The sequence below is a fragment of the Scatophagus argus genome, chromosome 19 (assembly GCF_020382885.2).
Source record: "Scatophagus argus isolate fScaArg1 chromosome 19, fScaArg1.pri, whole genome shotgun sequence".
Lineage (NCBI taxonomy): Eukaryota > Metazoa > Chordata > Actinopteri > Scatophagidae > Scatophagus > Scatophagus argus.
Window position 1 is genome coordinate 15,225,505 of NC_058511.1, and position 14,988 is coordinate 15,240,492.

The 14,988-nt window shown below is 41.3% G+C and overlaps 1 protein-coding gene across 1 annotated transcript in view; it reads right to left on the reverse strand.

Moving 5' to 3' along the window:
• Nucleotides 1-14,083, reverse strand: part of cnih3 (cornichon family AMPA receptor auxiliary protein 3) — a 66,591-nt gene extending 52,508 nt beyond the window's left edge. The window contains exon 1 of the mRNA XM_046373843.1: nt 13,498-14,083. Within this exon, the coding sequence (XP_046229799.1) occupies nt 13,498-13,575 (78 nt within the window). The 5' untranslated portion in view covers nt 13,576-14,083. The remainder of the gene's footprint in view (nt 1-13,497) is intronic.
• Between the last annotated feature and the right edge of the window lie 905 nt (nt 14,084-14,988).

Here is a 14,988-nt window from a genome sequence, read left to right on the forward strand (position 1 = left end):
ACAACACAATTGGTACATTTAAAGGTTGAAGATGTTCAATTTTTTTTTAAAAAAATTTTCATTGTCAAAAAATCCTATTAAAAGATCAAAACCATGAGAGAAATTAGCAGCACTAATTAATTGGCACTTAAAGGACAGTATAGTGACTGAGTGACCAAGCATCTGTGCTACACTGGTTTAAATAGTACAGGCCAGCTGTTAAGAAAGGAACCTTTTGTGACCTGTTTTTAAACATATACATCTTCAGTAGCAACTAATGGACTTTTGTCACAACAGTAAGAAAGTCAAAATGCTTTGCTATTTTTTTTTCTATAAGAATAAATATCAACGACAGCCTTATCATTTAAGGTCACAATCATACAGACTCCTGAACAAACCAGTCCACCTGCTGCACAAGGCAAACACAGACCTTGAGATGAGCATTATATGTAGCTGGAACTTTCTCTTACGAGGAGGCATCATGCACCCACATCCTCCATTTCAGAATCAGCTTTGCATTCTCGTCATCATTAACACGATCTGCTCCAGTTAAAATGTTGGAGCAAATCTGCCCAGAGGCACAACATTTGCATGCCGCAGACTTAGAAATCAGAACCCTTTGAATTGGTGTCATTTGATACCACCGCTCCTCCACTGCAGCACTGTGGGATAGCTCTTAGTAATAACGTCAAGTAATGATGAACAGCAGAGAAAACACACAACAGCTCCATTGGTGTTGCATACGGTGCAATGGAGGCAATTGCACTAGAAAGACAGATGTCATTTGTCGACTAGGCTGGCCTCAGGAGGGAAGTGTATGTATGAGAAAGTGAGAGAGACATTGCAGGAAGAGATATGAGTGTGTCAGTCAGTGTATCTGCAAATGAGCTACACTGTGGGTCTCCAGGGTGTGTGCACCATGGGGGAACTTTAAGATGTGAGAACAGCGTGAGTATATCAGTGCATGTGTATGCGTGTGTGTGCAAAAATTGGATTACTGTTTGTGTGGTGTGAAAATCCATGCATTGTGTGTTATATGGGAAAGAAGCAGTGGAAGCAGCAGCATGTGAGCGTGTACATGTGATTGTGTGTGTTAGCCCAGTATGGGGAATTAACATCAGAGAGACGGCAAAGGTTTGCACCATTCCCGGGTTATTTCCCTGGTCTCGCCCCCACACTGACAGGCAGCTCTTTACATGTTATTTCCCAACGGATCCCAACAGTGATCCTGGCTCATTGCCTCACTCTATTACAGTGTGTTGGCCTCCCTCAGGCTCTTCCTCATGGGTGAAGGGAACACACACAGTCTTCATGGGTGCAAAAATCCAAGCATACAAGACGTATTGTGCATGAATACAGTTTTCCACAGAGACACACAAAAAAGTGGAGAAGAAATACCTTGCCAATACATCCTCATATGCACCACATGAGAAGAACGTTGTAGACTGGATATTCTAAGTGGATGTAGGATCCCTCAGTTTAGTACATCAGCTTTTATTTTAATCTTTGTCGCAGTCAGTTCTCTCACTTTTGATGCCATGGCACTCAAAGTCATAACTGAATAGCTGAAACATGACAACCTTGCTAAAATAAACTTTCATGAAGCAAAGAATTAGATGGTTAGTTGACAAAACACATTGTAACAGCCAAGTTTATTTAGCCAGGTTATTAAAACCATAGTTTGCAAATTGGGGCCCAGGGCCACCAGGGGCCTTTGAGGGGCATCCAGTGGGTACCCAGCAAAAAGGGGAATATGTTATTTTTATTATAATTCCATCTATATTAAGGCTGTGCATCTTAACGCAATAATTAATTAACACCGACAATTACAGCAGCTATCTAACCGTTGCTCACTAAAAAACTGAAAATTTAATGAAAGATGAAAGAAAGTGACATATTTTGTCATTGGAGGGAACTCACTCCAACGAAATTCGTGCTCTGCATTTAACCCACCCAAGTGACGTGCACACACATACAGCAAACCCGGGGCAGTGGGCGACCGCGTGCAGCGCCCAGGGAGCAGTGGGGGTTAGGGTACCTCAGCCATGGACACCGGTACGGGGAATCGAACCGCAATGTCAGGGTTCTTGAAGTGAAAAAAATTGTGAACCACTTGTATAAACTACCTCATTCATCCATCCATCCATCCATCCATTCAGCCATGAAGGACAAGCAAGTCCATCACTCTAGCCATGTCCTCAGGCTCTTCCTTTGGCATCCTGAGGTGTTACTGGGCCAGCGGTGATAGTTAATACCTCCAGTATGTATTACATTTGCCTGAGGTTCTTTTCCCAGTCGAACATGCCCAGAGTACATCCACAGGGAGATGTCCACCAGGTATCCTAATAAGATACCTGAATAATCTCTGACTGATATTTCTACTATAACCTTTTGGACATCTGAGAGTGAGCTCAGCTACACCGCAAAGGAAAGCCATTTCATCATGATCTTGTTCTTTCAGGCAATACCCTACCAATAGATTTAATATTGTGATGTTGATTGACTATCAGTCATTCAGCTCGGAGTTTGAATTGGGAGTTTCACTTCCTTGTTCCTTTTCCAAGGATTACCACCATATCACACGGGATGGGTTTCTGTACCACATGGCAATGGGATCTTGCCTGACATGACAATTTCAACTTGCTACACTTTGTTTACATCTACATCATCTGACATTGTTTACGCTTTTAAAGTGTAAAGGGGGGATTTCATTTTTCCTAACCAGTCACTAGAAACCAACTTATAAGGGGAGAATGCCAAAAACATAATTAAATGTTTCAAAGCCCAGTGCTGTTTGGATTCAAATTAGTACTTCAATTTAGGATGAGGTATTACTCCTCCTTGGTTCTGGCATATGGTTTCTTCCTGTGGTACCGGCTGACCAATTGTTCCCCCCTTAGTGCTACTGCTGTTTTCAGTCAACAAGGTGGAGTAATGGGATACAAAAGGTCTGAATCCAAGAAAACTAGAACCTGTGCTGTCAGAGGCAACAGTTACTGGTAGCGTCCTGCAAGGCAAATTAGCTCCAGGTGAGGGGGTCAGAGTGATGCCTGATGCCTGATGCCAGGCCAAGGAAGGAAACTTGGCCCAAGGCAAATTGGTCCCATGGAAGGTTTCAGCATGAGAGTGACCTGAGAAGCCTTATGGAATGGAAACCTAGGAAGAAAGCTACCTGGCTTCTGTTGCAAAAAGCAGGACTGGGAGTTCAAGTGAACTCATGGGAGTTAGGCTGTAAAACTCATTGCATAAAAAATATGTACACAACTACAATAACTTGAACCAATTGCATCTAAGCTTAAAGTTGAACCAGGAAGTCAATCTGTTAGCTGTGATCCATATCAATGTTTTATAATTTCATGGTTTGTTTATTGTTTCTAAAAGGTTTGTCAAACATGGAGGGTTTGTTTACAAACTGTCTAATTATTTGGATAGTGTTGTTACTTATTCTGTCAGACCTCTGTTTTAACAGTGACATTTCCAAATATCAGCACCTCAGCAAGTATAATGTTTTTATTACCAGAAGGGACTACAAACTACAAAACCAAGACCTATTCCATCCCCTTGATCTTAGGCTGTTCAGTCAGTCATGATCACAAGCAACATTTGCCCCTGAGCTGCAGACCAGAGAACCAAAACTCAAATCGGTGGCATGCTAAGAGGGTGATTCCTGCTGAAGATCTGCTGGCAAGGACCATGGGTTGTTTGTACAAATGTAGTTCTATTTTCATATTGAAGTTCACTTTAACAGACTGCTTTGAAGTCAAGGTTGGCTGGCCGTAATAGCAAACAAACTGGCACCCTCTGCTTTTCTCTTGGCACACCAAATTCAGCCTGAGCAGTGTGTTTCAGGACACAGTGAATTGATACCTCGCTCTCTCTGTGTGTGTGTGTGTGTGTGTGTGTCTTCATGGGAAAAGAGAGGAGCAGAGTGATGAATGCAGACTAATTTGTTGTATATTTGTGCATGGATGTAAACCTGTGTTCACTGTCATTGTCTTTCATCGGCTGATGCTATGACCAATCAAAATCATACTATTCCCACCATGCAGACTTCAAGGCATTCATATGGAAATAACAAGATTAAAAACAACAACAGCTATCAGAGGAACCTCCATACTAATGTGAAAGACTACAAGGTCCACTTTAATTATTCAAAGTCTTGTCTTAATTATTCATTGGGATTTTAAACCCACTCAATATGGGTTAATTTTCTGCACAACTATTCTTCACCAACCTCTGATGCACAATTTAGAACCTGATGTAGCTGTTGCCAAGCACTCGGTTTAATATGCAGCAGCTAACTGACATCTCAACAGTGCTGGACTTAATTCATGCAATCTGTACGTTTCTATGCATTAACCAACAGGCATGATGCAAAGTTTACAACACAATGCACCCAATTTCCGCATGAGGAACATTAAATTTTCATTTCATTTCAGGCAGAGAATAAAATACAGCACCTAGCTAACCAAGAATGGGAAAAGATCTGGTATGCAAAGTCTGCACTTGTTTTTTTTACTTGTGATTTATTTTTTAATAACAGAAAATTTAATAGTAAAATGTTAGGAAAGCAAAAAGGCAATCTCCAGCTGGCAATGTCCAGCATATCCCACATGGATCCCTGACAGACAAATCCACATGCAAGGATGCACACTTCATGAATGAATGGAGCTAAAAAGGAGTTAGTTAGTGTATCTGTGCACATTTTACCCCTTTACCCTTCTACAATTCCATATGATCAAAATATCCCCTATGCCACAGACTTCCCAGGGGTCACTGGCTGTTGGTTTGTGTTTTAATCGCCAACGTGCCCCCATCAGTGTCAGCCTGTATCTTTGCTGTACACCTTGGCACTGGAGACTGCTGGAGAAGTGCCAGTTTTTCCGGTGCTAATAAACACTTCTGGCACAGTTAACCCCTCCCTGCACTGTGACGAGATCAAATGAAATAAAATCTCCTCCTTCCAGAAAATGTCAATATCAGCATTCTGTGCTTATGCATGATTCAGCTCTCAGGAATCTCTGCAAGGCCAACTCAATAGCTTCAACACATATACATTTGTCTGCAGACTGGTGACTATACCTTGTGATTGGCCCAAGAAATTATGCTGCAGTGACATTACTGCAGGATAATTTTTGTCCTTAAATCGATGGCAGGGGTTACATTACCATGGAAACATTGATTGCAGCAGGACTTGTTTTCTTAACCTTACAAGCAAATTGTGGGACAATAGTGGGAAGGTTCATTTTCATTTCATACCTTAAAGTGGAAGTGTGTAATTTTGTGATGGACAGGCATTATCAAAATTTAACTAATTTTAATTGAGCTGGAATATTCATCTCACTCTGGTTATAACAGAACCTGGCCAGTGGCTGATGCAGCTTTTTAATCTACAAAGTAATTTATGTCTTCAGAGGAATGGAACATAACACAAACAATACTGTGATAAACAATGGTGCGAATGACTGTGTGTAATGTGAAACCCACAAAGAAATGCCACCCAGCTGGGTGACTCTATGGAGAGTTTCAGCTGTGGTATTTGACTCCTATCAGCCTCTTTTGCCAACCACATCAGATAGCTCTTTTCAATGAAAAACTCAGATAAATCTATTGTACGCTAATTGTCCACAAAGTGAGAATCCCACTGCACCCAAATTTGCAAGTGAAAGTCAAACTTTTACATTTCTGATCTGACTGGGGGACATGGACATACAAAACAGTTATTACCAAAAAAAAGAAAAAATTAGTTCATTTACACCTAGCATCAGTTCTGCTATTCTTTTTCCATATTGCCAGTTCTGACTATTATCCACATCTGTATTGGAAGATTTCCAGGTCTCTTTAGGTATAAGAAAAACCAGTGTAAATCCAGTTTATTCCAAATCTATGAATCCTCATAGGTTTTACCATGTCAGTTGAGATCACTTGGCCCAGAGAATTTTTCATAAGCTTAACATACTCACAAAGAAAACAATGGAATAGTGATTTGTCTGATGTTTGTCTGAGCAAGTCGTCTATGATGGGGCCGGTTAATGGGAACCGTCAGGGCTCTGGAAACCTGATCGTCTCTAATAAAGCCTAGTCTCAAAACATTCAAAATATGATAAGACTGTACTGTGGTCTCTGTAATATCGCCACCTCATTACAAAGCTTATGAATAAGCATAAAAAACGAAAGCAAGCAAGAAAAAGCCGGAAACACTTTTCAGAGCAAACATAGCCAGTTATACGTAATTATTTAAATGTGAGGGGCTAGTGAGCTGGCAGGTGAAATGAGAAGAAACAAACAACCGGAGGAAAAAGGGAAGGAGGATGAGGATCACCCATTTAATCCTACAGTGCATGTACTGTAGAACAATAGAAACAGTGGAGTCAGAATGATGGATGAGGAGCCAGCAGGGGTTAATGAACACGAATCGATGCTGAGCCAACCGAGCTATATACTGAACGCCACCTCCATTACAGCCTCTGGTGCCTGGTGCCAGAAAGCCCTGTTGACTGTTTGCTTCATTGAGATTACAATCAGTTGTATCACCTATGCATTTCTTCTCCTTGATGTCTTACTATGACACCTTGAGCACAAGCTACTTCCTAGTTTGTACAGTTTAGGGGATCATAGTGGGAAATGCTAGATGAAACCCAGTCAATGAGGAGGATGTGATTTTTTTTTTTTCTGTCCTGCTATTTATAGACACAGACTTATACTCACTGGCCACTTTATCAGACACACTTGTTCAACTGCTCGTCCACACAAATATCTAATTAGCCAATCACATAGTGGCAACTCAATGCATTTAGGCATGTAGGCATGGTCAAGATGACCCGCTGAATTTCAAAGAATCAGAATGGGGAAGAAAGGTGATTTAAGTGACTTTGACTATCACATGGTTGTTGGTACCAGACAGGCTGGTGTGAGTATTTGAGAAACTGGGGTTTACAGAGAATGGTCTGAAAAAGAGAAATTATCCTGTGAGTGACAGTTCACAAATGCCAAGCAAATGCCTTGTTTATGCCAGGGTTCAGAGAAGAATGGCCAGACTGGTTTGAGATGATAGAAAGTAACAACAGTAACTCAAGTAACCACTCATTACAAGGTATGCAGAAGATCATCTCTTTTACAAATGGTTGTACTGTCCATGTTTATTCTGCCATCTGAGGCACTGTATGGTCCTCTACACTAATGCCCTATAGTAGTTGAATAATATGTAATATTATATGAGTAAATATTAAATATTAAAATGAGTAAACTATTTCAGACACAGTCAGAGTCAGCTGTAACAAGAACATTAATTAGAAAGCCGATAGTACTTCATCTTTATTTCACTACTGTTATTAAGAAATGAATAATCCAAATGAAAAGCGTACAAACAACAAACTTTACTTGTTGTGTCTAAAGTGGTCTGTTCTTCTTTCTTTAGTTAATTGTTTTGTTTGTGATCTCCTTATTTCCTTGTGTCCCATGTTGTCACATGCTTAATCCATCTCAGGACTTTGCTCTCACTCCAAGAAACTTCATCCCACACAAAACTTTAATTTTATTATCTACCTGTTTGCCTTTGATCTGTATTGCCTCCTACTCACATTTTTGCATCTGCCTTTTCCCTACTTTTCATGTCTGATCATCATTTATTGCTGCTCTAATCATCTATCCAGCAATCCAGTCTGTTCTGGTCTGACATCCTGGTAAGAGAAATATGTGCTCTCTCGACTTGCCCCCTTTTCCTCTCCATCATCCCATCACACCTGCATCTCTTGTCATGTCCCTCTTCTCCAGCAGACTCTGTCTCATCCCTATTTCATTTATCTTTGTGTGACTTTGTCTGTCCCTTTACCCCGTGGCCTGGCCAGTGTATCCCCAGCAGACCCTTACAGTAGATGTCTGAGGCGTTACTGATCATGGCAACAAGCTTAGACCTCAGGCAGGCTGAGGAAAGTAGCACAAAGCATGCTTGGATAAATATCGCTCACAGTTTCAATCTTCCACACTTTTACATCTGCGTCTGAAGCTAAATCAGCCTTCTGCCATTTGAAAATCTAATCCTCCACATTTCATCTCTCTCCTCAGTGCATTTTCTCAAAGTCTTTTTCCACTGTCCCAAAGCCTTAGCTTCTCTCACCTTCCTGCACATGGCAAAGCAACTATTTTGCTCCATCATCAGGACACCACAGAGACAGTAACAGATGAAGGAGCATTACGTTTGTTCAGTGTGAGCGATTATTCACACGACACCTCTGTTAAACCTGCGAATGCCCTGTACTTGTCAAAATCCCTATGTGATGCATAGTCACGCTCAGCAAGTGCAGAGCTAGCTGAGCTGCTCCACTCCAAATCCATCCTGAACTGTGCATGACATCCTGATGTGTAGTATTATTTCTATGTTAATAAAACCACTGTTTGCTTTGTGTGAGGTCATTTAAGTGAATAAATGGAAGGCAGGTGGAAGGGAGATGGTGATGAGAAAAGAGGTTTTGGAATAAAAGAATTCCTTAATTGCCACCAAGGACATATTAACCCAAAACTGGGTCCTGAGGCTGAAATGAGCAGGCCCCAGTCGGCCCCTCCAGTTCTCCCACGCACTATGAAATGTGTAGGTATCCTGCTGTTGTACCCACCGGGCACAACGCAAAGTTAAGTTTACAAAAGATGATTTATTATAGTTTGTTCAGAGGCCCAGAAACCAACCAGCACTATCAAGCTCTGGCTACACTGACCTGGGTTTGGTGTCAGTTTGTGACCAACTAATTGGACACAAATATATCTAGGAATATGAACCATATTAGCACAGTATCAACTAAAAAAAGACAGGCACTGAAACTAATGCCCCTTGACAAGACACAGGCTCAAAAATAGGTAATAAAGGAGCTGACCAATCATCCCCATCATTTTAATTTATTATTCTAGCACCATAACCAATATAATAATAATTTTACAACTTTTTACATTGCTTTTTGAGAAATACATTTATTGTCTTATTACTGTGCGTTAGCTGATAAGATTTGTACCACTCTCATGATTGTATGCAAAATACAACGTTAGAACAAGGGGAAGGGGTTAGGTTAATTTAGCATAAAAACTGAAAACAACAGAAGCAGCTAACATGGCTCTGTTGAAGAGATCAAATAAATCTGTCAACAAGTACCTTTAAGGTCACTAACTCAGACGTTAAATATTATTTATTTGAAATCAAAATTCCGAATCAATACGTTATTCTTGTGCAGGGGTTACTGCACTATCTCTTGGTTGTGTCTATGACATACTGGAGTGAGCTCAGCAAAACGGTCATTGACTGTATGACATCAACAGGAACATTGTTGACATTGCATTCTAAGTGCAAGGACATTGGTGTAGAGTGACTGTAGCAGCTTCTGCTCTTCTGGGAAGGCTTTCTGTGGGAGTGTTCAAGCAGTGGAGCATTTGTGGGGTCAGGCACTAGTGTTGGACATGGGAGCCTTGCTCTGGGTCTCTGACTGGTTGATCCAGGGGGTGCTTAATGGGATTGAGGTCAGGGTTCTTTGTGGACCAGTCATCATCATCATCATCATCCGGCCATGTCTTTGTGGATCTTGCTTTGTATGGCGTGGTGCAGTTGTGCTGTGGCGGGTCACCCCCAACCCCAGTTGTCGTGGACTTGGAGACATAGCAATGTCCAAAATGTCCTGATATGCTGAAGCATTAAGATTTCCCCTGTAACAAAGTATGTCCAAATGCTTTTGTATATATAGTTATTTCATCGCACTGTCCATGCACTTTATACCAAAACTGTCACAATATAATGGAAACCCTAGCTGTTAGTGTAAATTATGTCAATTTGACATTCTGCCCTCTGTGACACTGGCAGGACATGGTCTACATCTTATCTACACCACAGAGCTTTCCCATCTATCAGAGGTGCACCAGAGGACCATGTGCCTTGCTCCTAGCTTTAATGACACTTACAGCGCATTAGGGGCTGTGGTTACATGGGACAAAAAATCACTCAAGCTGAGTCTGACCATTGAAGCGCTGAGCCATAGAGCTCGGGGGAGGTTGCAGTTCACCTTGTACGTTAATTAAAGTGGCTTCGTAATCACTTACGTGAGTGCTCCCATGAGTGACTGTGGTGTTGTATTTTATGTTATGAACAGATTGATATTGCCGATTACTGCATCTGGTGTGAACTACTCACAGTATCATTATATCCCACAGTGAGAATACTATGACACGCTCATCAACATTGCATAATTTGAAAACTATTTTACCGGTCTCTTTCTGGCAGTTAGAAACTTAATTCTCTTCTAAAAATATTGAGATGTGATGGAATATTTGAAATGAAAGCAATTAAAAAAAAATAGTGGGACACAGTGGGAAAAAGTCTAACTGATCTAATGACTGAGAAATAAATATTTACAGTACAATTACATGCGATCCCTTCAAATTCAGCTCAGTCACATTTCTGAATGTAATTGGACAGTAAAATATGCGACAAAATACTTAAAAAATGTGGCCATATCAAGGACCCAATGATTTATTGTGCGAGGCAAGACTATGGAGACACAGCAATTTGATTCACTGTCACACCCTTTTTCCAAACAAACACACTCTGGGGTTTTGCTGTTATTGTTTCATTTCTTATGCTTATGTTAGCTAATGTTAGAAAACTTGATTCAGATATTGGTGTACAACAGACATTAATTTACATTCAGTTTTTTGACATTGCAGCTGTTTTCTTCTTGTACTATTGTTAAGAAGTGCTTAGACAGAACACCAGTCAGTTATCACAAATCAGCAGTAGTTTACTGCAAGTTAATCTGCACAGATGTTAGGTACCCCAGACCAGGTCTAATCATGTTTTCTTTCTGTATCACCATGCCATAGGGAACCTGCATCAAGTCACGGATGACGGGCTTACTGACTAAGCTAACTAAGATAGCTACTGTTACCTCTCAGCCACGAATCGAGCACAAGCTTCTCGTCCATGACATTTTGCTTACGTACAGTGATATGGTGTAGCAGTAGAAAGATAATAGCTTTTGCATAAACTGCTCACAACAAGGTCACTGGATTTTCTTGAGCAATTAGGTCATGATTTCTGTAAAGAGACACTGCTTTTAAGTTTTTTAAATGTATTTTTTTAGCACTTTGAGAACCACAAATACCATTTAGCTCCATTATATTGGACAGATGGCAGACCAGAGCTGACACCAAAAATCTCAGCATCTTACAGGAGAACAATGTAGATGGATAAATAGCACTACAGGTAAAAGGACAAATAAGTATTATTGATTTTGGAGTGAACTGTCCCTTTAAGTACAGCACTTGAGTTAATGCACTTAGCTAGTAGTGCTTTACTGCCAGGATTATAGTACAGGGTGATAAGTGGTAGAACAAACTCATCAACATGACTTCCCCATCAAAAAATAGTTTCGTTAGCAGCATGTATACAGTGGCTTTAATGGACTTTTATATTACCACAGTCTAATTCTGTCCCTTCCTCATTACCCAACCCATTCTTACTTAACAACTTAGTCCAGGGAGTCCAGGGATGGTCAGGGAGGAAAGTGATTAATGATAATAGATATTCCAAAGATAGCCAACATGTCTTCCTCTTTTTTTCCATACTGAGGTCTTATAGAATGGCTTCATGTGTAAATGAGGGGAATAGAAGAGGAAATCAGTTGTATTCACTGAGATTACTTCAAAACAAGTGAATAAAAGATTTATCAGCACCTGAAAATGAGGGGAGGAGCAGATAAGGGACAAAATATGATCTAATTAACTTGGCTGTATGTGGTTTGATTGATTATGGCCAATTAAGAACAAAAGTCCGTCTTTGTGCAGCAATTTGTCATTCTCTGACTCAGGCACTCATGTCACCTGCTGACAGGACCGGTAATATGTTCAAGTCAGAGCAGTTCATTACTCATTTTATTTCCATTGTTTTTCTCGGTGGCCTGTTTCCTAAGCTTTGTCTTATTATGTTCATTTGCTCCGGCTCATTTTATTTATAACTTGATTTTACCCTAGGTAGTTTGACTCAGCACACTTGCTCTTTTTAGTAATGCACTGCTGCTCGGGGCAATACAAACTAACCTTTTGGTCAAGTGGCCACTGTGGCAGCAGGATTCAGTGTTTTCAGCAGTTCTTTGAAACCACATGAGTTCTTGAAATTAAAGACAGAAAAAAGCACTGATGAAGAGATGGCTACCTGCCACAGTGGCTGATAGAAGTGAGAGTGTTACAGCCAAAATCTCCCAGAATTTGGCAGGTGACTGGTGTTAATGTGCAGCCTTGGCTCTGCTGAAAGCTTACACAGCTCCACATATTCCCACCTCACAGCCTCTTCCTAATTATGCTTCCTCGCAGTATGGAGCCCCAGCTTATTATGCTGCATGTCTGTGTGTCACCATGAACGGGAATCAGTGGAGGAGGCATCTCCACTGTTTCTGCCATCTTAAGCAGAATGCAAAATAAAGCCTTGTGCGATGTGGATTATCGCTGAAGCTATAGAATAATGTGTTCCATTGTGATCCTTCCACCGGTGCTCATATCATAGACAGAAGCAAAGGAGGTGCTGTGGTTTCTTACAAATTTCTTACAACACAGAGATGATTTACTTTTCAGTGAAGTAGTCACAAGCATCATAAAGGTTTATTGGGTCTACTTTGCTATGCTTTTTTTTTTTTTTTTTTTGCATAACCTCTCAATCTTAACTGTACTGTCATGGGTGTCTGCACACTCACTGTCCTCGTCTCTTTATTTCTGCTCTGTGAACAGACACATGGGACACTGTCTGACAGACAGGCAGGCCGACTCTTAGCTGTAATTGCCAGAGGATCAGTCATCCCAAGTGCATCAGGTCTGTTGCTGTTTCCATGCAAAATGCAGACTGGGGGCAATAGGCTGAAAGACCTGACCCAAATCTGTCTTTACATAAGGGCCTGTGTGATGGAGATGTTGTTCAGGGAGCAAATAATTAGATTATTCAAATATCATAATGCAGTCAGTCATATTGGCACTGGTGTATAGCTAAGCTGAGGCTTGATTAAAGGCACTGGGAGCAGAGCGGAAGATGAGCGGAGGGAGATTACATTCTACAACATTTCCTAATTGATCTGGAAGGAAGGCTGCTTAATTGATCTAGGGTGCTGCAGAGGATTGCCAGCATTTGTGTATATCAAATTGGGTCAGCGTGATGTGTAAAATAGCTTAATAGGAGAAAGACTGGTAAAATTGTTACAAAGTGGTATAAAGAATGGGTGCATTTCTGAATGATGGAGCTGGAAGAGACGACACAGGTGCGCACCTGTCGTATGAAGAAAACATCGGCCAAAGAATGATCCAGCAATGTTGAGCAGTGTAAAAGCTACGGGAATATACATCAATGAATTAATGCTCAGGGCTGTGAGCTATCTAGCACTATTACGCACAAATATCACACCTGCGCGTCCCCAATACGTAAACATCCCCATAAAGAGCGGTTGCTATTCATCAAACACGCAAAAAAGGACACTCAAATGATACACATTCTGAGATACTTACGTGCCATATTGCAAAGAAGATCAGGGACACACAGAGGACCAGAGACAGCATGTAGCAGAAGGCAGCAAAAGTGAACATAATGGAAAGGGGAAACGGTGGACAATTTCCCAAAGAAGCACGATCCCGCTGACAAACATCTAAAACAAAAGGAAGGGGGAGAAGGAGGGAGTCAGGAAGAAAGTTCTCACGGTGCCATGGGGAGCCGATGCGGTACCGGCACCATGACTTCGCCCCTTACAACGTTTGCAACAAATTGTTGCAGAAAGCCTCTCCAGGAGATGAGCCGTGCGTTCCCCAACAGCGGCGATGCGCCTCTGAAGTCAAAGCTGGTCTCAAATCAGTGCACTTGGCATGATCAGCGGTCTGTGTCCGCAGTGCTGTTGAGGTGACCATGTAATCACAGGGAGGCGGCGGTCGCCTCACAGATGAGAGGACACTAATGTGAGGAGGGTTCTGCGCAAAACCATCTGGGAAAAGGAGCTCTGCTGTGCCTGTGGTGTCATGAGAGGAGCTCCTCGTCACTTCATGCACAAGGCGCTAATAAATGCAGTTTTCTCTTCCTGATAAACCTATCAGGGAGCTCAGGAAGGCGCGTGAACAGGTGGATTTAAAAGAACAGCATCCAGGGTGTGTGTGTGTGCGCGCGTGCGCGTGTCTGCGTGCGTATGTTTGTTTGGAGCAGGTGTGTGGAATTTTAGTTTTACAGGGACTTTGTAGCCAAGTACATGTAACCAAGTCGCACATGGTTGTGGCTCCAGTTTTTCATGTGTGAGACTGTGTAACCGGCTCAGTACCACGATATTTGTTCTGTTCACCCGTACAAAATGATTAGATCGACCACTTAGTTCACAACGCTGAAGCTACACGCCTCAGACAGAATAACTGAAATATTTTCTTAAGCACAAAATGATCTAGACTCCCAAAAGAAGAATACCTCACAGACACTGAACATTTACATTTGTGGAACACTGAATGAAAATACTGTGACAATGAAGATTTCATAGACACAGAACCATCTGCTTGAGTGAGGGATCAAGTAGCCTGTAATTAAAGTGAGAGTCTGGCGCCACCGTCTGACGCTTTCGTAAAATGCCCGTCGGGAGCTGTTACATAGTCGATGTGCTTTGGACTATTATAGTATGTTACACCGGAAACAATTATGTACATTTCTTGTAGTTTTTGAACAACATGTCTGTTTATGGATTATATACTGTTTAATAGCAAGTGGAGCTTTTTGAAAGCGTGGGACGGGGTTGATGATGTGCTACACTAAGAAAAACAGACTTGAGTGCTAATAACACTGCCCTCCTCAGCTGGACTGATGTTGAGCTGCAAAACCGGGAGTAAAACAATTAACTGCTTTAATTAAAGGAAGTCAGACCAGACATTAATCTTCTAAGTCTAAGAAAGAACAAGCAGTCTGTGGACATTTTTCTGACATATGTACCAAATAACTCAGATTTCTTGTCGAACAATAGCTTTTTCCAGTCT